General features: G+C 54.6%; 1 protein-coding gene across 8 annotated transcripts in view; it reads right to left on the bottom strand.

The window, feature by feature from the left end:
• Positions 1-3309: 3309 nt before the first annotated feature.
• The window catches only part of LMF1 (lipase maturation factor 1), a 104205-nt gene continuing 88116 nt past the window's right edge, over positions 3310-19398 (bottom strand). For 3 of the 8 annotated variants that reach the window (XR_004443090.1, XM_033236322.1, XM_033236321.1), the window contains 3 exons: positions 19005-19188; positions 18047-18159; positions 3310-4403 (listed from right to left, as the gene is read on the bottom strand). Coding sequence is in view for 6 of the 8 variants with exons in the window: in XM_033236322.1 (XP_033092213.1) it covers positions 4211-4403; positions 18047-18159; positions 19005-19188 (490 nt within the window). In the remaining 2 variants the exon portion in view is untranslated. Of the gene's footprint in view, positions 4404-6643; positions 6788-18046; positions 18160-19004; positions 19189-19398 lie in introns of those variants that run through there. The other 5 variants (XM_033236319.1, XM_033236320.1, XM_033236317.1 and 2 more) reach the window with 5 other exon arrangements.

The raw sequence follows: 19398 nt of genomic DNA, 5'->3' as shown, positions 1-19398 counted from the left end.
ACTCTATCGCCCAGGCTGGAGTGCAGTGGTGTGGTCTAAACTCACTGCAACCTCTGCCTCCTGGGTTCAAGCTATTCTCCTGCCTCAGCCTCCTGAGTAGCTGGGACTACAGGTGCCTGCCATGCCAGGCTAATTTTGTATTTTTGGTAGAGATGGGGTTTCACCATGTTGGCCAGGCTGGTCTCTAACTCCTGACCTCAGGTGATCACCCGCCTCGGCCTCCCAAAGTGCTGGGATTTACAGGTGTGAGCCACCGCGCCCGGCCAGAAATGTCAAATTTTGATGAAGTCCAATTTCTTTTCTGTTTTGTTGTTGGTGCTGTTGCTGTCATAGCCAAGAAATCACTGCCAAATCCAATGTCATAAAGATTTTCCCAGGTTTTATTCTGAGTCTTACAGTTTTAGCTGTTATGCTTAGGTGTTTCATCCTGTTTTTTGGGTTAAGTTTTGTGTATGCTGTTAGGTAAGGGGCCAGCTTCATTCATTATTTTGCATGTGGAGATAACACTTTCCCAGCACCATTTGCTCAAAAGACCATCGTCTTCCCGTTGAATGGTCTCAGAGCCCATGCGTGTGGGGCGATTTCTCGTCGGAAGGTACCAGGCCGCGCGTGTGGGACAATTTCTCGGGTCGTTCTTGTTGGAAGGTACCAGGCTGCGCGTGTGGGGTGATTTCTTGGGTCGTTGTTGTTGGAAGGTACGTGGTTGCATGCGTGGGACAATTCCTCAGGTGGTTACTGTGCCCCGTCCTTCTCTAGGTCTCCATGCTGCTGCCACACTGTTTTGACAAGGGAGCTTTTTTTTTCTGCCACTGTGGGCCAGCTGCCACCATCTGTGGTATTCTTGTGCATTGCTGATCTAAAGCTCCAAAGCCGCCGTTCTCCCAAACCTTCCTGCCCAGATGAGGACCTGGGCAGCCTGAGACCTCCAAGCTGCAGTGAGGATGGCTGAGAGTCTGACCCAGCCAGGGAGGCTGTTCCGGGGACTCCAGGGTGCCCCTCCCTTCCCCCAGGCCCACGGTTGACCCAGCAAACCCACATTGAGGGCCTGGCGCAGGACCAGGGGCAGCTTGGTGTCAGAGCACAGAGCAAGCTCCGGAGAGCCAGGGGGTTGCCATGTGGGTGCCGGCAGTGGTTGCTAGTGCAAAGGCCCCACGGCCCTGACCACACAGGGACCCCAGACATTTGGGGGAGATGGGCTCAGTGCGGTGAGGCCTTGGGACCATCTGCCAAGGACTGATGGGGTGAGGGGAACCCAGCTTCGGAAGGGTCAGGTGTGACGGGCTCTGCGTCTGCAGAGAGTGCAGGCTCCATTCCAGCCAAGGCTGTCACAACCTGACCTCAGGTCAGCTGTCGGCCCCAGGTGAGTGGACGTTTCTGGGACTCTGGATCTGGAGACTGGACCCCCACAATTAGGGCCCCTCTGCCTGCCGGGTGAGGGGGTCTCCCCAAGCAGGGCTGGACACTCATGGATCGGAGCCAAGGGCTCCATGGAGTGGGTCCCCGAGGCCCCCAGCTGGGTCCAGGGGCCCCCCTATTTTCGTGACCTTGGTGGGGTGCCCAGGGGTGTTGGCAGACCTGCCCTCCACAGTGACAAGCCCCCGAGGCTGGCCGAGAGGGGGAGGGCAGATCACACCATGGCCCCCACCCCTGAGCACCCCTTCAGATGCTCAGGCCTCCGCCCCCAGGGTCCCAGGGGACTTCCTGACCAGAGGCATCAGTCTGACCTGTGTGGGGGCCACTGGCCTCACTGCCCCGCACCGGCAGGCAGGACCCTCCATCACACAGAACACAGGTGGCGGGGGGCGGGGCGTCTCGCACAGGCTCTGTGGAGAGAGTTCAGACACAGGGGAAGAAGCTGACAAGCCCAATGGGAGGGCTGAGGGCCACGATTCTGTTTATATGAAGCGTCCTGAACAGGGAGACCTACAGAGGCATGAGATGGATTCCCTGGGGCTGAGGGCTCTGTCTGGAAGATGGAAATGGGCCGGACAGAGTGGGTGGTGGATGCACAGCCTCGGGAGTGCACTCCACACCACAAACGACTCGCTTAACCACGGCCACTGGTCCGCTTCATACTGTGTGACTTGGCCCCACACGCCCTGTGACCCTGCCGCCAGGTCCCCTGGGAAGTCACAGCTGCCATCCCCGATGGAGGATGAGGGTGGCCGCTCCAGGGCTCTTACAGGTCCTTCCCGTGGTCCCAGGATGGTGCTGCAGTGCCTCTGGGCTGTGGGTCCCATGAACGGGCTGCCCAGTCACTCCTGCCGTGGGCTCCTCCCCTGCCCCCTTGCCCAGGACCTGCAGCCCCACTGCGGGGTCCCTGGGAGACCAGTGGTACACAGCTGCCCTGGGACAAGAGGAGCCTGGAGCGGGGTGGAGGAGCCTGGGAGGAGGGGCTGTGGGATTCGGGACCCACCATGGGGAGGGCGGCCGTATGGGAGGGTTCCGGGCAGGGGGCACAGAGGGCTGCTGGCTCCTCTGGCCTCCCCCTTGCAGAGGCTGGGCAGGGGCACCCCTTGGCACCAGCCTTTCCCGGGTGATGGGTCCTTTGGGTCCTCACAACTCCTGCCGCTGCCCGAGATGCCCGCCCCTGAGGTGTGCCACAGGGCTGAGCCCCACCAATGGCAGAGCCCCCGGGAAGCCCCCAGGCCCCTGCGGCCGACAGCTCCGCGTGGTTGCCCCAGTAGACTGGCTGGCTCCTGGCGCGTCCCTCTGAGGCCCCGTCTGTCCCTCCACAGACACAGGGCGCCCTGTTTCCCCGGGAGCTGGAACACGGGCCCTCTGTTCGCACCTGGACTGGCCGCCCCCCAGCCAGGCCGAGGGGGGGCTCCACACAGACCCGCACTGTGCCGACCGCAGCCGGCCTCCTCTGCCTGAACCACCGTGTTGTCCCCACCGGGGCCCCCCACAGTGGCTCAGCCATGGGCATCACGGCTCCGGGCATCGTGGATGGAGACGGGGAAGGGGTGGGTGGCTGCCCCCCAGGCTTGGGGAGAGGGGAGGGCCTCTGTCCTGCGGTGGGACCCACTTCTGACTTCTCCCGGGACCCAGCCTCACAGCGTCCTGGGTGAGGGAGGCGTTGCCCCAGAGCTTTGCCTCCTTCCAGCAGGGCCGGCACCCCTGCTCGTTCCCATTTAACTCCAAGTATTCCCACACACAGCAGGCACTGGAAGGGTCACCAGGCAAAGCACCACCTGTTCACCTCTCCGCCCCCAAAGCCTGAGTCCCGCTCGGTCACCCGCTGCCCCAGCACCGGAGTGTGGGCTGGGGGCATGGCCACTGCCAAAGAGAGGGAGGCGCAAGAACTTCATTTAAGCAGTTTGTTTTCGAGTAAGCTGGTAAATGGTATAATAGGAAGAGTAGAAAAATATGTAATAGATATGACATAAGAATAGGAATAATAGAAAAACATGCAGTAGACGCTGTCCAACGATGATGACGGTGTGCACAGGCGGCTGTCCTGTGATTGAAGGGCCTTGTCAAGGCGTCAGAGGCAGCGCGGTCACAGCCTGGAGGGTGGGGCTGGGCGTGTGGTGTGTCTGTCTGAACCTCACAGACACCAGTCACTGGGGGATGAAACCGGGCCCAGAACACATGTGTGCATGGGCTATGTGTGCCTGCATGTGTGGGATGCGTGTAGGCTGTTGCGGGGGTGATGAGGGACAGGACAGAAAATGGCCCGTCCAACCCCACATCCAGGCCGGGCGTGTCCAGCTCTCTGTGGGGCAAGGGCTCGGCTGCCCCAGACGTGATGGGGACTCGGCTCTGAGGGTCAGGACTTGGCTGGGAACACACCATTGAGGGGGGAACAGAAACCAGCCCCTGGGATGCTGGGGACCCCGAGAGCTCCCTGGCTGGACCTGTGGTCAGGGCTGTAGTGGAGGAAGGTGTCAGGATGGCCATCGTCTCAACTCCTGTGGGCGGCACAGCCCCAGGCTGGGCCTCTGGGAGGAGGGTGGGATGGATGGGAGATCAGAGCCCCCTGAGAAGGCTGGCGCCTGGGACAAGGGTTGGCCAGGATGTGAAGCCCCAGGTGGGCAGGGCCAGGGAGCCGCCACAGTGTGTGACAGCAGACCCCACCCAGGACCCCTGCGCTGGGGGCTGGCTCCCACCGCTCTTCTCTCCACGTCTCTCTTGGCGGTGCCGAGCTTGGGCCGGGTGCAGGGAAGGGCAGACGTTGCTGAGCTGCCGAGGGGCTGGGTCTTTGCCTTTATTTCTGGTGCACATTTAGAGGGGGCTGGGGCAGAGGCCACCCACGGTCCCTGAAGTAGGGCCTCAGCTCCTCCAGGCTGAGTGGAGGGAAGTAGGCTCCGATCCTCTTCCGCACCCACCACTTGCCCTCGGCGGCGTGCCTGCCCCCAGGACGGCTGAACTTGTACCTGTAGTGCTCTCCTCGGACCCACCTGCAAGGGGGCAAGTGTCAGCCCAGGGCCTGCTGCTGAGCTGCAGCTGCTCACAGGGTTCCTCCACGGACAGAGCGGCTGCATGAGGAGCCCCCACCCCGAGCACAGGCAGACCCCCAGCAGACCCCGGGCAGGACGACTGTTGCAGTCCACACCCTCAGCAGGGAACAGTGCAGCCAGGGGGAAGGGTGGACGTGGGCAACTCCGCGAGAGGAGACCTAGCAGGGCCACATGGCAGAGCCCACACGGCAGAGCGACCGGCCCGGGGAAGGCCAGGGGCTTCAAGGGTGGCACTGAGCAGGCCCAAGGAAGTTCCCAAGGCCCCAGTTTGAGCCCCAAGTGCCCCCCGCCTGGGAAGGCACGGAGAGGAACCTGCTGTTCACGGTGTGGGATCTCCACCATCATGCCAGCCCTGCTGCAAGGTGCCTGGGGGTTTCGCTCCACAGGGCAGCCCGAGGCTGTGAGGGAGCCAGGCTGGGACCCGTTTCCTGAGGGCACAGCCTCTGCTTCCCAGGGCTTCAGGCCCTTTCCTGCCTGAGATGTGGAGATACTGGCTGCCTGCTCGCCTTGGACAGGCCCGAGTGGGATGAAGGCCCCTCCCCCATCTCCTCTGGACTGCGGCAGCGGGCAGGTCTCTCTGCTGAGCTCTGTGTAAGGTCCTGCTGACCATGGTGGCCGGGCCTGGTTTAGGCCACGCTGGGTCTTGGTTCCCGGCTGGCAAGCCCTCACTAGACTCTCGGAGGACTGGGCATTTTCTCCTGGGGGTGAGACGAAGCCCCTCGTGTCCAGGGCTGCTCGGCTGCCCCGGAGAAGAAGGCGCCAGACGGCGTTGTGGCCATCGCCAGCTCCCGGCCTCCAGGCCCTTCCCAGTTGTGCAGCAGGAGTGGAAGCATCTCAGCCCGCAGGCCGGCTGCTGCCTGGCTGGGATCCACAGCAGAGCTGGGCCCCAGCTGCCTGGTGAGTGTGAGGGTGCAGCCGTAACAGGGCCCTCTGATGGCCCCTGGAATGAGCCCAGGCAAGTGCTGGCGGCTTCACACGGCACCAGGGCCTGGTGCCCACTCTGGGGCGCTGTCATTATTCGGGGCTTCTGGTGACCTGCACACAGCTGTGCCCCTGGGGCTCCAGGTGGAGACCTTGGGCTGTGCCCCTTGGGCTGGCAGGATGAGGGCCTCTGGGCCCACCCTGCTCCTCCTGGCTTTGGTTCTGTTTGGGTCTGGGGTGTGATGGATGATGGTTCCTCTCCCCCAAGTCCGAACCGCCCCAGGAAAACCGGGAAGGCAGAGACCCTCTGGGTGGAGGAGGGTCCCTGAGGCACCTGATGGGCGAGAGGGATCAGTGGCTTCAAGAGGAGTGGGGTCGGGCCTTTGGAAAACTTCCCGGGTAGCCAAGACTGAGGGCGATGCTGGTGGCTGGTAGCTCCCATCTGCTCCAGGAGGGCACTGCACACTGCCCTGGGCCCCGGGGTCTTTCCTGGACCCCCTGGGCCCGAGGCCGCCATGGTTGTTCTTGGCTATGTGGACGGCAGCGGCCAGCATGGGGACTGAGCCAGGTGGTGCCAGGCAGAAGTCACAGTGGACCCCGAGACCGACCTGTGAGCAGCTCAGCAGCAGCTGAAGGGACAGGCTGGGGCGCGGCCACGAGGGCGCTGGGCTGTGCTGGCAGCATGGTCCCCGCACGCTCTCCTGGGCCTTGCTGGGGCAACGCAGACCCCACACAGGCCCACCCTCTCCCAAACCCTGCTGGGAGGGTGGGGGTCCCGGGAAGGCCTCTGCAGTGGGATCGCCGATCTTTCCCAAATTCCTGCTCTTGCTTTCTGCTCCTTCCCAGGACAGGGTCAAAGCCTGGGGGTCCGGGCCCTGGTCTCTGACATCAAGAGCTGGAACTGCAGTTTGGAAAGCGTTTTGGAAAGGGCCAGAAGCCTCTGTGCCAATGGCAGGTTGGTGGGAAGGGGCCCCAGGCCCCCAGCGGCCTGAAGGGTTGCATTTCATTCCTACAAGGTACCCGAGAAGGCCATGGCACCACCCCCAGAAGGCTTGAGTGTTTAAAATAGGGGATCTCCCAGCCCTTTTGAACAGACCCTACTGGCAACAGCTTGGCACAGCTATAGTAGGGATCCCAGCCAGGGCCTGACACTGAGACTACAGACATGGGCCCCATCCACGCCCGGACCCCTGTGTCCTTCCGCACCCACCCCCGCCCTTCGGCCTCCTTGTATGAGTTCAAGAACGTGGTATGAGTGGAATGCTGTGGCATGTACCCGCGGGGCAGGCGATTCTCATTCGTGCCAACTCTCTGGTTCCGCCAGGTCGCGTGATGGAGGCTTCCTCCTTGTCGCTGACCAGCGTCTGTGGCGTGAGCACACCTGAGTTTGTGCGGTTGCTCTCCTGTGGAAGGACAGCTGAGCTTGTTGCAGTGTTTGTCTATTACAGCTGCCGTAAAGCTCTGCACGGGTTTCTGCGTGAACCTGGGTTTCAACTCTCCGATTTAAACATCCACGGAAGCAACTGCTGAGTCCATGGCAATTTCAGGTTTCGTTTTTGAGGAGCCATTTTACTCTCCCAGCAACAGCCGAGTGACCAGATTTCTTGGCATCTTTGCCTGCATGTGGGGTTGTTGCTACTTTTATTCCAGCCATTCTGATGGGTGTGCAGTGATGTCATGGGACAGGTGTGAGCCACGTGTCACGGGACGGGTGTGAGCGATGTCACGGGACGGGTGTGAGCAGTATCACGGGATGCGTGTGAGCAATGTCACGGGATGGGTGTGAGCGACATGTCACGGGATGGGTGTAAGTGGTGTCATGGGATGGGTGTGAGCGATGTCACGGGATAGGTGTGAGCGATGTGTCATGGGATGGGTGTGAGCAGTATCACGGGATGGTGTGAGCGACGTCACAGGATGGGTGTGAGCAATGTCACGGGATGGGTGTGAGCGACATGTCACAGGATGGGTGTGAGCGACATGTCACAGGATGGGTGTGAGTGGTGTCACAGGATGGGTGTGAGTAATGTCACGGGATGGGTGTGAGCGATGTCACAGGATGGGTGTGAGTGGTGTCACGGGACGGGTGTGAGCGGTGTCACGGGATGGGTGTGAGCGACGTGTCACGGGACGGGTGTGAGCGATGTGTCACGGGATGGGTGTGAGCAATGTCACGGGATGGGTGTGAGCGACATGTCACGGGATGGTGTGAGTGGTGTCATGGGATGGGTGTGAGCGATGTCACGGGATGGGTGTGAGCGACATGTCACGGGATGGGTGTGAGCGACATGTCATGGGATGGGTGTGAGCGACGTGTCACGGGATGGGTGTGAGCGGTGTCATGGGATGGGTGTGAGTAATGTCACGGGATGGGTGTGAGCGATGTCACGGGATGGGTGTGAGCGGTGTCACGGGACGGGTGTGAGCGGTGTCACGGATGGGTGTGAGCGACGTGTCACGGGATGGGTGTGAGTGGTGTCATGGGATGGGTGTGAGTAATGTCACGGGATGGGTGTGAGCGATGTCACAGGATGGGTGTGAGTGGTGTCACGGTGGTTCTTGCTTCCCTAATGACAGGCATTTCTCCTGGGCTTATCTGCAATCTGTGGACCTTCTTTGGTGAAATGTCTCTTCCTGTCCACGCTCATTTTCTAATGGGATTATTTTACTGTTATGAAACTTCTTTACATATTCCAGATTTTAGCCTATTGTCAGATACATGGCTTGCAAATATTTTCTGTCTGTAGCTTAAAAATTATTTTTGTCCTCTTAACAGGGTCTTTTATGGAGCAAATGCTTTTAATTTTAATTAATTACAATTTATCAATTTTTCCTTTTACAGATCATCTTTTAGTATCAAGTATAATGATTCTGCCTGACCCTATATCCCAAAGATTTTCTTCTAAAGTTTTTTTTTTTTTTTTTTTTGAGATGGGCTCTTGCTCTGTTGCCCAGGCTGGAGTGCAGTGGTAAGATCTTGGCTCACTGCAACCTCTGCCTCTCAGCCTCCCGAGCAGCTGGGACTACAGGCATGCACCACCACACCCTGCTAATTTTTTGTATATTTAGTAGAGACAGGGTTTTGCCATGTTGCCCAGGCTGGTCTAAAAACACCTGAGCTCAAGCAATCTGCCCACCTCGGCCTCCTGAAGTGCTGGGATTACAGGTGTGGGCTACCATGCCTGGCCCTGAAAGTTGATTGTCTTATGTTTTACATTGAAGTCCAGGATCTGTTTTGAGTTATTTTTGTGTAGGGTAAGACTTGGGTTGAAGGTTTTGTTTTTGTCCATGCAATTGCTTGGGCGCTTTTGTAAAAAAATTCAGCCGGGCATGTTTGTGTGGGTCTATTTGTGGGTGCTCTGTTATGTTCCATGGATCTGCATGTCTGTCCCTCTGTCAGTACCACACTGTGTTGACTACTGTGGTTCTGTGTCGTGAAACTGCGTAGAGATTCCTTCCACTTTGTTCTCTTTCAAAATGGTTTTAGCTATTTTAATTCCTTTACATTTCTGTAGAAAACTTGAGATGACTTGTTCTTACCCATTAACACATCTTCCTAGGGTTTTTAAATAGGAATTGCATTAAACCTACCCATCAATCTGGAAGGAACTGTCATCTCCACTTTGTTGTGCCTTTCAACCCGCGAACGTGGCCGTCTCTAAATGTGAGCTGACGTCTTTCAGCAGCATTGCCCAGTTTTCAGCATGTAAGTTCCGCACATGTTCTGTCAGGTTTATACCTAAGTATTTCACTTTTTGGAGTGGTTGTAAGTGGTTCTGCATATTTAATTTAGGTATCTGTGTGTTCATTGCTAGTATACAGGAATACTACTGAATCATTTATGTTGATCTGGTGTCTTCTGACTTTGCTAAACTCACTTATTAATTTTCTTGTTTTTTGAGATGGAGTTTCACTCTGTCACCCAGGCTGGAGTGCAGTGGCGCGATCTCAGCTCACCGCAACCTCTGCCTCCTAGGTTCAAGCAATTCTCTTGCCTCAGCCTCCCAAGTAGCTGGGATTACAGGCATGTGTCACCACACCCAGCTAATTTGTACTTTTTTTTTTTTTTTTTTTTTTTAGTAGAGACGGGGTTTCTCCATGTTAGGCTGGTCTCAAACACCCGACCTCAGGTGACCGGCCTGCCTTGGCCTTCCAAAGTGTTGGGATTACAGGTGTGAGCCACTGTACCCAGCCTCACTTAATTCTAGGCGTGTTTTTGGTGGATGCCTTGGGATTTCCTACAAGGACAACGATGTCATCTGTAAACAGGCACAGTTTCGTTTCTTCCTTTGTGATCTACATGCCTTTGAATTCCTTGTCCTGCCGTACTGCAGTGGCCAGTGCTTCCAGCACTGTGCTGGATCCGATCGTTACAGCAGACATCCTTTCTTGTTCCGGATCTGAATGGTGAAGGGTGATTCCCTCCCCCCGAGTAGAATGCTGGCTGCAGGGCTTGTGCAGATGCTCTTTATCCAGCTGAGGAATTTCCTCTCCTTCTCTGTTTTTCCAGGTTTAAATCACGAATGGATGTTAAACTTGTCAAGTGCTTTCCCCACAGTGACGGATGTGATCATGTGAGTTATCTTCGTTAGCTGGTAACATGTGGATCACACTGGCTGATTCTCAAATAGGGAACCAACCTTCATTCCCAGAACAATCCCTACTTGGTCATGGTGTAGAATTGTTGCATATTGACAAATTCTATTTAGTAATTTTTTTTTTTTTTTTTTGGAGGCAGAGTCTCACTGTTGCCCAGGCTGGAGTGCAGTGGCATGATCTCCACTCACTGCAACCTCTACCTCCCGAGTATCTGGGATTACAGGCGTGAGCCACCAAGCCCAACTAATTTTTCTATTTTTAGCAGAGACAGGGTTTCACCATGTTGGCCGGGCTGGTCTTGAATTCCTGACCTCAGGTGCTCTGCTCGCCTCAGCCTCCCAAAGGGTTCGGATTACAGGCATGAGCCATTGTGCCCAGTCTATTTAGTAATATTTTGTTAAAAAATTTTGTGTCCATATCGCTGAGGGATATTGGCTTGTAATATTATTTTCTCATATTATCTTTGTGTGGTTTTGGTATCAAAGAACCACTAGCTTCATAAAATAAATTGAGGCTGGGCACAGTGGCTCACGCTTGTGATCCCAGCACTTTGGGAGGCTGAGGTGGGAGGACTGCTTAAGCCCAGGTGTTCGGGACCAGCCAGGGCAACATGGCAAGACCCTGTCTGTACAAAAACTAAAAAAGTTAGTGAGGCGTGGTGGTGTGGGCCTGTGGTCCCAGCTACCTGGGAGGCTGAGGTGGGAGGATAATTTGAGCTCAGGAGGTCGAGGCTGCAGTGAGCCATGTTTGTGCCACTGCACTTCAGCCTGGGTGACAGAGTGAGAACCTGTCTCAAAAAAAAAAAAAAAAAAAGAAAGAAAAGAAAAAATAAAACATAAATTGATGTTTTTCCTTCTTTTCTATTTTCTGGGAAATTAATCTTAGAATTCTCCAGTGAAACCATCTGAGCCTGGATATTTCTTTTTGGAGTTTAAAATTACAAATTCAATTTCTAGTTATAGGACTATTTAAATTATTTCATACAAAGTGAGTTGTGGTAGTTTGTGTTTTTCGAGAAATTGGTCTATTTCATCCAAGTTATAAAATTTATGTATGTTAGGCTGGGTGCGGTGGCTCAAGCCTGTAATCCCAGCACTTTGGGAGGCCGAGACGGGCAGATCACGAGGTCAGGAGATCGAGACCATCCTGGCTAACATGGTGAAACCCCGTCTCTACTAAAAAATACAAAAAACTAGCCGGGCGCGGTGGTGGGCGCCTGTGGTCCCAGCTACTCGGGAGGCTGAGGCAGGAGAATGGCGTAAACCCGGGAGGCGGAGCTTGCAGTGAGCTGAGATCCGGCCACTGCACTGCAGTCTGGGTGACAGAGCGAGACTCCGCCTCAAAAAAAAAAAAAAAAAAATTATGTATGTAGAGATGTTTGTCGTATTCCCTTATTATCCTTTTCAGGATTGTAGGGTCTGTAGTGATGTCTCTTTTTCATTTCGAGACATAGTCTCATGGTATTGTTGGGGCTAGAGTGCAGTGGTGCAGTCTCGGCTCACGCGATTCTCGTGTTTCAGCCTCCCAAGCAGCTGGGATTACAGGCGCCGCCACCACGCCCAGCTAATTTTTTGTATTTTTAGTAGAGACGAGGTTTCACCATATTGGCCAGGCTGGTCTTTTTTTTTTTTTTTTTTTTTTTTTTTTGAGACGGAGTCTGGCTCTGTCGCCCAGGCTGGAGTGCAGTGGCCGGATCTCAGCTCACTGCAAGCTCCGCCTCCCGGGTTTATGCCATTCTCTCGCCTCAGCCTCCCGCCAGGCTGGTCTTGAACTCCTGAGCTCAGGTGATCCACGTGCCTTGGCCTCCCAAAGTGCAGTGATTACAGGCATGAGCCGCTGTGCCCGGCCTCTTTTTTTCACCTTTGAAATTGGCAATCACATCTTCTCCTTCTGTCATTCTTACTAGAGGGCTGCTGATTTTATTGGTCTTTTAAAAGAACCACCTCTTTGTTTCAATAAGTTTCTATATTGTTTTCAATTTCATTTTCTGCTTTTATTTTCTTACTGCTCCTTGCTTTAAATTTTTTCCTAGTTATTCATGGAGTCTTGCGCTTAGATTCTTCTTCTTCTTTTTTTTTTTTTTAAGAGATGGGGTCAGCCGGGCGCGGTGGCTCAAGCCTGTAATCCCAGCACTTTGGGAGGCTGAGACGGGCGGATCACGAGGCCAGGAGATCGAGACCATCCCGGCTAACACGGTGAGACCCCGTCTCTACTAAAAAATACAAAAAAACTAGCCAGGCGAGGTGGCGGGCGCCTGTAGTCCCAGCTACTCCGGAGGCTGAGGCAGGAGAATAGCGTGAACCCAGGAGGCGGAGCTTGCAGTGAGCTGAGATCCGGCCACTGCACTCCAGCCTGGGCGACAGAGCAAGACTCCGTCTCAAAAAAAAAAAAAAAAAAAAAAAGAGATGGGGTCTTCCTGTGTTGCCTCATGGCAAGAGGCTGGCTTCAACGTCCTGGGTTCCAACAATCCTCCCACCTCAGCCTCCTGAGTAGCTGGAACTACAGGTGCGCCCCATGGCACCCAGCTGAGGTAAGATTATTGATTTGAGATCTTCCCTCTTTTCTAACCTCTCATGTCTCTTTTCTAATGTATGCATTTGAGGCTTTCTTTCTCATCACTAGTTTCACTACATCCCAGAAAATGTGACATATTATTCAGTTCAATGAGTGGCATATTCTATAAACATCATTAGGTCCTGTTTGTCGATGATGGTGCTCTTTTATGTTCTTGCTGAATTTCCATCTACTTATTCTATCAGCTGTCGAGAGAAGGGTGTTGAAGCATCCAACTGTAATTGTTGATTTGTCTGGCTCTCCTTTCAGTTCTTTTTCTTCTTCACATATTTTGCAGATCTGTGCTTAGTGCACACACTTAGGATTGCTACGTCTGTTTGGTGGGTTGGGCCTTTTCTCATTGGACATCTTTGTCTCTGATAATTTTTGCACTGAGGTCTACTTTGACATGAATACAATGAATCCTTTATTCTCATTAATATTCACATGATATTTTTTTCTATCCTCTTACTTTCAACCTGCCTATACAGTTGGTCCCTAACTTATGAGAATTCAACTGACAGTTTTTCAGCTTTACTGAAAATGGTGCGAGTGATATGCACTCAGTAGAAACCGCACTTTGAGTGCCCAGACAACTATCCTGTTTTCACTTTCATACAGTATTCAATAAATTACATAAGATATTCCACACTTGATTATAAAATAGGCCTGTTAGATGATTTTGCCCACTATAGTCTAATGTGTTCTGAGTACGTTTAAGGTAGTAGTAGGCTAGGCTAAGCTACGATTAATGTTTGGTAGGTGTACTAAACACATTTTGACTTATATTTTCAACTTATGCTGGATTTATCAGGGCATAAGCTCATGATGCATATATTTAAGTTACTATCTTTTTTTTTTTTTTTTTTTTTTTTGAGATAGGGTCTTGTTGTGTTGCCCAGGCTGGAGTGCAGTGGCATGATCTTGGCTCACTGTAGCCTCAGCCTCCTGAGTAGCTGGGATTACAGGCATGCACCACCATGCCTGGCTAATTTTTGTATTTTTAGTAGAGAGAGGGTTTTGCCATATTGGCCAGGCTGATTTTGAACTCCTGACTTCAAGTGATAAACCTGCCTCAGCTCCTAAAATGCTGACATTACAGGAGTGAGCCACTGCATCTGGCCAATCTTTATCCTTTGGTTTATTTAGACCATTTACATTTAATATAAAGTTCACCATTCTACTTCTTGTCATCTGTGCTGTTTCTGATTTGTTTTTCCCAACCTGCTTTCCTATGGGTTATGTTTTCAGAATTCTATTTTGATTTGTCAATAGTGTGTTCCAATGTATCTTAGTATAGGTTGTTTTTTACTGGCTGTTCTTGGCACATAACTTATAGTCTACTGATGTCATTTTACCACTTCAAGTTTAGTATAGAAACCTTACCTCTATGTCCATTTGCCCTCATCCATTTATAATTATCTTAAATACTTCATCTACATAAACTTTGAACTACTTCAGACAGTTTTATAGCCTTTGCTTAACCATCAAACATGACTGGGAACTCAAGAGAAGGAAGGTCTATTGTGTTTACCCATGTTTTTTCTTTTCCTTTTTTTTTGAGACAGTCTTGCTCTGTTGCTCAGGCTGGAGTGCAGTGGTGTGATCTCTGCTCACTGCAACCTCCGCCTCCCAGGTTCAAGCAATTCTTCTGCCTCAGCGTCCTGAGTAGCTGGGATTACAGGCGTACATGTATCACCATACTCAAATTTTTTATTTTTGTAGAGATGAAGTTTCACCATGTTGACCAGGCTGGCAATGTCTTATTATCTTTAGTTTTTAGAAATTTGACTTTGATGTGTTTAGATTTGAATTTCTTTGGGTTTTTCCTATTTAGTTTATTGACACTCAGTTTATTGACTCTGTAGGTTTGCCCCTTTTGCCAAAATCGGGAAGTTTTCAGTTCTTATTTCTCCAAGTACATTTTCGGCCCTAAAACTCGCTCTCTCTTCCTCCTAGGACTTTGACGACATGAATTCTGCATCTTTTGTTCTAGTCTCAGTCCCACAGGTCCCTGAGGCTCTTGCTGTTTTTTCCCTTCTATGTCCTCTCTCTTGTTGCCATTGGGTACTTTCTATGTTTAAGTTTATTGATTCTTTCCTCTGTCCTTTCCATTCAGATGTTGAGTGTTTTATATCAGTTATTTTTTCACTTCTAAACTTTTCATTTGGTTCTTTAAAAGATCTTCTCTTTGCTGAGGCTGTATTTTTATCAGTTGTGTTCATACTTGCTTCCTGAATGCCTTTTCGATGGCTGCATTCACATCTCTGTGCAGTCATTCTAACACCGCTTTGATGTTGGTGCTATCATCCGTCGACTGCCCTTTTTCACCAGTTCAGTGTCTTCCTGCTTCCTGCTATGACAAGTGAGTTTTCCACTGAAAACCAAACATTTTGTGTATTAGGAGATTTTGGATCTTATTTAAACCTTCTGGTTTAGATGACTTCTTCTGACGTCATGCTGGTAGAGAAGTGGGGTATTGCCTTGCTACAGCCAGGCTGGGGTAGAACTCCGGTGGATACATTGCGGGTATTCCTTGTCGACTGGGGGTACTCCTTGTTGCTTTGGGTAGGACGGGAGTCGTGGCTACGCACTAGGCCTCCATGACACTATGGCGGGGGTGGCCTGGTCACTGCTGGGTGGTGGTGAAGGTCTGGACTTTCTGCTAGTTAGTATGTAATACCACTCTGGAGGGGAGGAGCCCCTCAGTACTGCCAGGGGTGGGAGGAGTCCACGCTCCTCCTGTGGTCTCCACTGACACCATAGAAGCGGGGGGCGGGCAGGGGGAGGGTCCTTCCTGCCCACTTAGATGAAAATCTCAGCTTCCTTTTTGGCCTCCTCTGGTAGCACCCCAGCGAGGGGTGATTACCCCTTACAGCCGTTTGGAGCAGAGTCCAGGCTCCCTACTCCATGCCTTGCCGGTGTGGGTGGGGCCATGGTTTTTTCTGTGGTGTTGGCTGGAGCGGTGATTATTTTCTGTAAATTTCCTGTCTTGCTAGGCTGCTCTTTTCTGGCCCTTTAGTGAGAGAGCAGATTTTTGTTGAGGTGTTTGTCTATATCTGCTGGCATTACTGGGTTTCCAGTTTCCTCACCTCCAAGTCTAGAAAGTGAGGCAGAAAGCAAGCCCAGGCAACACCGCCATTTTGGGGCTGTGGCTCCATCCCGAGGGCCCTGCTGGTGGGCTCTCTTCTCTCACCTTTAGTCTTCCTGTTTTATATAACGTCTAGGGATCTTGGTTGCCCTTAGTGGGAGGAACAGGGATAAGTGTCTGCTCCATCTTCCAGTTTATTTTATTTTATTTATTTATTTATTTTTTTGAGACGGAGTCTCGCTCTGTTGCCCGGGCTGGAGTGCAGTGGCCAGATCTCAGCTCACTGCAAGCTCCGCCTCCCGGGTTCACGCCGTTCTCCTGCCTTAGCCTCCCGAGTAGCTGGGACTACAGGCGCCCGCCACCTCGCCCAGCTAGTTTTTTGTATTTTTTAGTAGAGACGGGGTTTCACCGTGTTCGCCAGGATGGTCTCGATCTCCTGACCTCGTGATCCGCCCGTCTCGGCCTCCCAAAGTGCTGGGATGACAGGCTTGAGACGCCGCGCCCGGCCCGTCTTCCAGTATTAAAGTCGATGAGGAACTAAATGCAGACCCACGGTTAGGCCACGGCCTGTCATGGTGCCGCCCGCTCCATCTGCCAAACACGTGTATCATGGAGACGGGGAGAGGTGTGCTGTGTGGCAATGTTCAGTATTTCAGATGTTTTGAATGTTTTCCCTAAATGTTAACTCGTTACTGGCTCATATAAAATAGTTCCTGCTTTTCACACTTGGTTTTACAGTATCCACCCTTTCAGGTGCTCTGGGACCCGTGGACGGACCTGAACTGCTCTGACATGATTCCTTTTTTCAGCACCTCCTGGCTGAGAAACAGGCGACCCGACTGTGCACTCTGCCGGCAGAGGCCTCCCTCACGACCTGACGATGGCAAACCTTCCTCCGAGCTAGCTCCAGGGTCCCCAGGCACCGAGGAGGCCGCGATCTGGGGTGGGGGCGGAGGGGCTCTGAAGGCTGCTGAGATGGGGGCAGCAACAGAGAAGACCCGTACTGAGCCTGGAAGGACGAGTTCTGGGGCCAGGTCCCCAGTGAGCCAGGAGGTGAACGTCTGCCTGTCCAGGCTCCAAGGTCTCGGGCTCCCAGGGCTGCTGGTGGACACATGGCAGGCAAGTCACCTGGGGCTTCATGCTAATTCACAGGAAGGTGGCCTGTCTGAGGGCACCAGCTAGGAGGGCAGCCGCCCCCCCAGAGGCTCTGGGATGGAGACTCCCCATGAGAAGGGAACCCCATCGCCTCTCTGCCCCAGCTCCCCGTAATACCAGTGCTGGGGAAGCAGCCCTGGAAGCATCGCTTGGCCAGAAGTACCCTGCCTGGGCTGCCAGACTCGGGGCCCAGCTGCTCCATTGCCTCTCTGGACCTCAGTGCCCCCTCCCACCCCTACCCTCCAGCTCCTCTGCTGGGGCCTCCACACAGCTGTGAGCAACTCCAGAGGCTGCAGCTGTCCCAGCTCCCGAAGTGTTCTTGGAGGGAAAATCCACAGCTATGTTTTCCGTGAGAACTGGCGGCTGATGGCGCAGGGGAGGGATGGGCAGTCCAGACTCTGCTGTTCTTACAACCTCCAGGGGCCTGCTCAGTCCCAACCATGTGGGGCAGGGGATGCAAATGCTTGTCAGAGTGGCCGCCCCAGGTCTGGCCACGTGGGCGTCTCCAATCCTCTACGCTCTGCCTCACTCTGGACCCCACCCCACACTGTCCTCAGATCCCCTCCTGTGCCCCAGTGGGGCACCATCCCTGCCTCCTGCTCCTCTTTGGGAGGCCCCAGCTCTCTCCAAAACCTTGTCTTCTGGTCACAGTGCTCAGGGTCCTGGGCGTCTCCTCTGCACCCCAGCTCCCCTGCGTGGAGTGTGGAAGGCCATCCCCGGTGTGGGGAGGAGGGTGACCTCCCCCCATGGCTGCCACCTCTGGCTCCCGAGAATCTCACCCCACAGGGCTCCCTCCTTGGGATGTCACCAAGTCCCTGCCCAGGGTGGGCCAGGCTGCACGGCCCACAGGAGTCCCCTGCCCAGTTCACCATGGGCCCTGGGGCTCCTGGAGTGAAGGCCCCACCTGTCCTTCTTGCCTCTCCAGGCCAGAAGCAGAGCAGGCACCCGGAGGATGCCTCAACAAAGGTGTGAACCACGGCGCTCTGCCCGGCCAGGGACCTTGGCCGTGGTGTCCAGAGTAGCTGTCCTGGCTCCTCTCACCATGGCAGGTTTGGTTGGAGTGGGCTATGAAGCAGGGGTGGGACCAGCCTTGATGCCAAGGCTGATGGGGGGGCCCTTTTTGCTCCCAGCAGGCCCCACCTCCTGCCTCTGCGGGAGGGAAGGGGCACTTCCTATAAGCAAGTGGGGTGTGGGTACAGGTGGGTGGGACCCCAGAAGACACCTGGATTTGGGGGAGACCCCTGAACAGAGGAGGGCATCTTACCTGGGCGGGGGCCTGCCCGCGAAGGGGTTGTGTGCCAGCAGGGACAGGGCCTCAGCGTCGCTGGCCAGGAGCTTGCCGGCCAGGTGGAGGATCCAGTCATTGTGCTCGTAGGTCTGGGAGGAGAGGTCGGGCTGGAGATGGCTGCGCCATGCGCTGTCCAGGCACAGTCCCCCCCAGATGCTCGGCCGTGCCCTCCACTCCCTCCTGCGCCAGCCTCTCTGTCCGTACAGCAGCGTGTGGTCCTGAGGCTTTCCTGGAGGTGGGTTCCCTGGGCGGTCGCACCCCAGTTCTTTGGCTGGGGTCCCCTTCAGGGGCCGCCTGCTTCACATGCTCCTTGTAGCCCTGACCACTCATTCCCAGGCTGGCCGCTGGCCTCACTCCCCTGCCTGGGCGCCTCGGAACCTGTCCGCCCCAGCTCCCTCTGTCTGGGCCCTGCCTCCCTGAGGCTCAGTTTTCTGGTGGCTGAGATGGGACCAGGAGGACAGAAACAGCAGCTCTGTCGTGAGTGCCTCTGCTACCCCCAGCCCTGAGGATTCCTTCCTTCCTGTCTTCTGAGACAGAGTCTGGCTCTGTCCCCCAGGCTCGTGTGCAATGGCGTCATGATTTGAGGCTGCAGCGGTTGGGCTCAATCAATCCTTCCTCCTCCTACGTAGCTGAAACCACAGGTGCCGCCCTCACCTGCTGCTAATTCTGTATTCAGGGTCTCGCTATGGCACCCAGGCTGGGATTCCTGGCATGAGACCCCACCTGGCGGACCCTGGGGGACGCTGGGGCTGGGGCTGGGCCTGGATGTCGTGTGGGCTCAGTTCTCAGCTCAGGAAGGATCCCGCCCCTCATCCCCCTCCCCCTCCCCCTCCCCACCAGCCCCTTCGGTGGGTGCTCTGGGAACCTGTCATCTGAGGGCAGAAGAGGGTGGGGTACAGGTGGGTCTGTGCGCCCGCCGGGGATTGTCCCCCACCTGGAAGGCCGCGAACCACATAAGCCAGTCCAGGCGGTAGTGGTACGGAGAGATGAGGCAGGGCCGTCTGCTGGGGTCGCCTGGCTTGCACTTGAACTCGTAGTCCTCCCACACGGCGTCGGGGGCGCTGGCGTTGGGGCTGGCTGTGCCCTGCAGGATCACCTCCGTCCGCTCCTTGGTGATGCTGCCAGGAGACCGAGGCAGACCAGGCTCACATCACACACCGGCTGGGCTAAGTGGGGTGCATGGGGGGTTCCCCGACTGACCATCCTGGCCCAGGTGGAGGGCCTACACCCTCCCAACCTGCCTCCTGGTCAGGGGCTACTGCGAGGCTGGGTGGGGCTGAGGAGTACTCTTGGGGACTGGCCCCAGGGGCTCATTCGAGAGCACATTC

Source organism: Trachypithecus francoisi, unplaced genomic scaffold (assembly GCF_009764315.1).
Source record: "Trachypithecus francoisi isolate TF-2019V2 unplaced genomic scaffold, Tfra_2.0 Lachesis_group15, whole genome shotgun sequence".
Taxonomy (NCBI): Eukaryota; Metazoa; Chordata; class Mammalia; order Primates; family Cercopithecidae; genus Trachypithecus; species Trachypithecus francoisi.
Note: the sequence above shows the minus strand (reverse complement) of the source record. Positions and strands in the feature narration are given on the sequence as shown.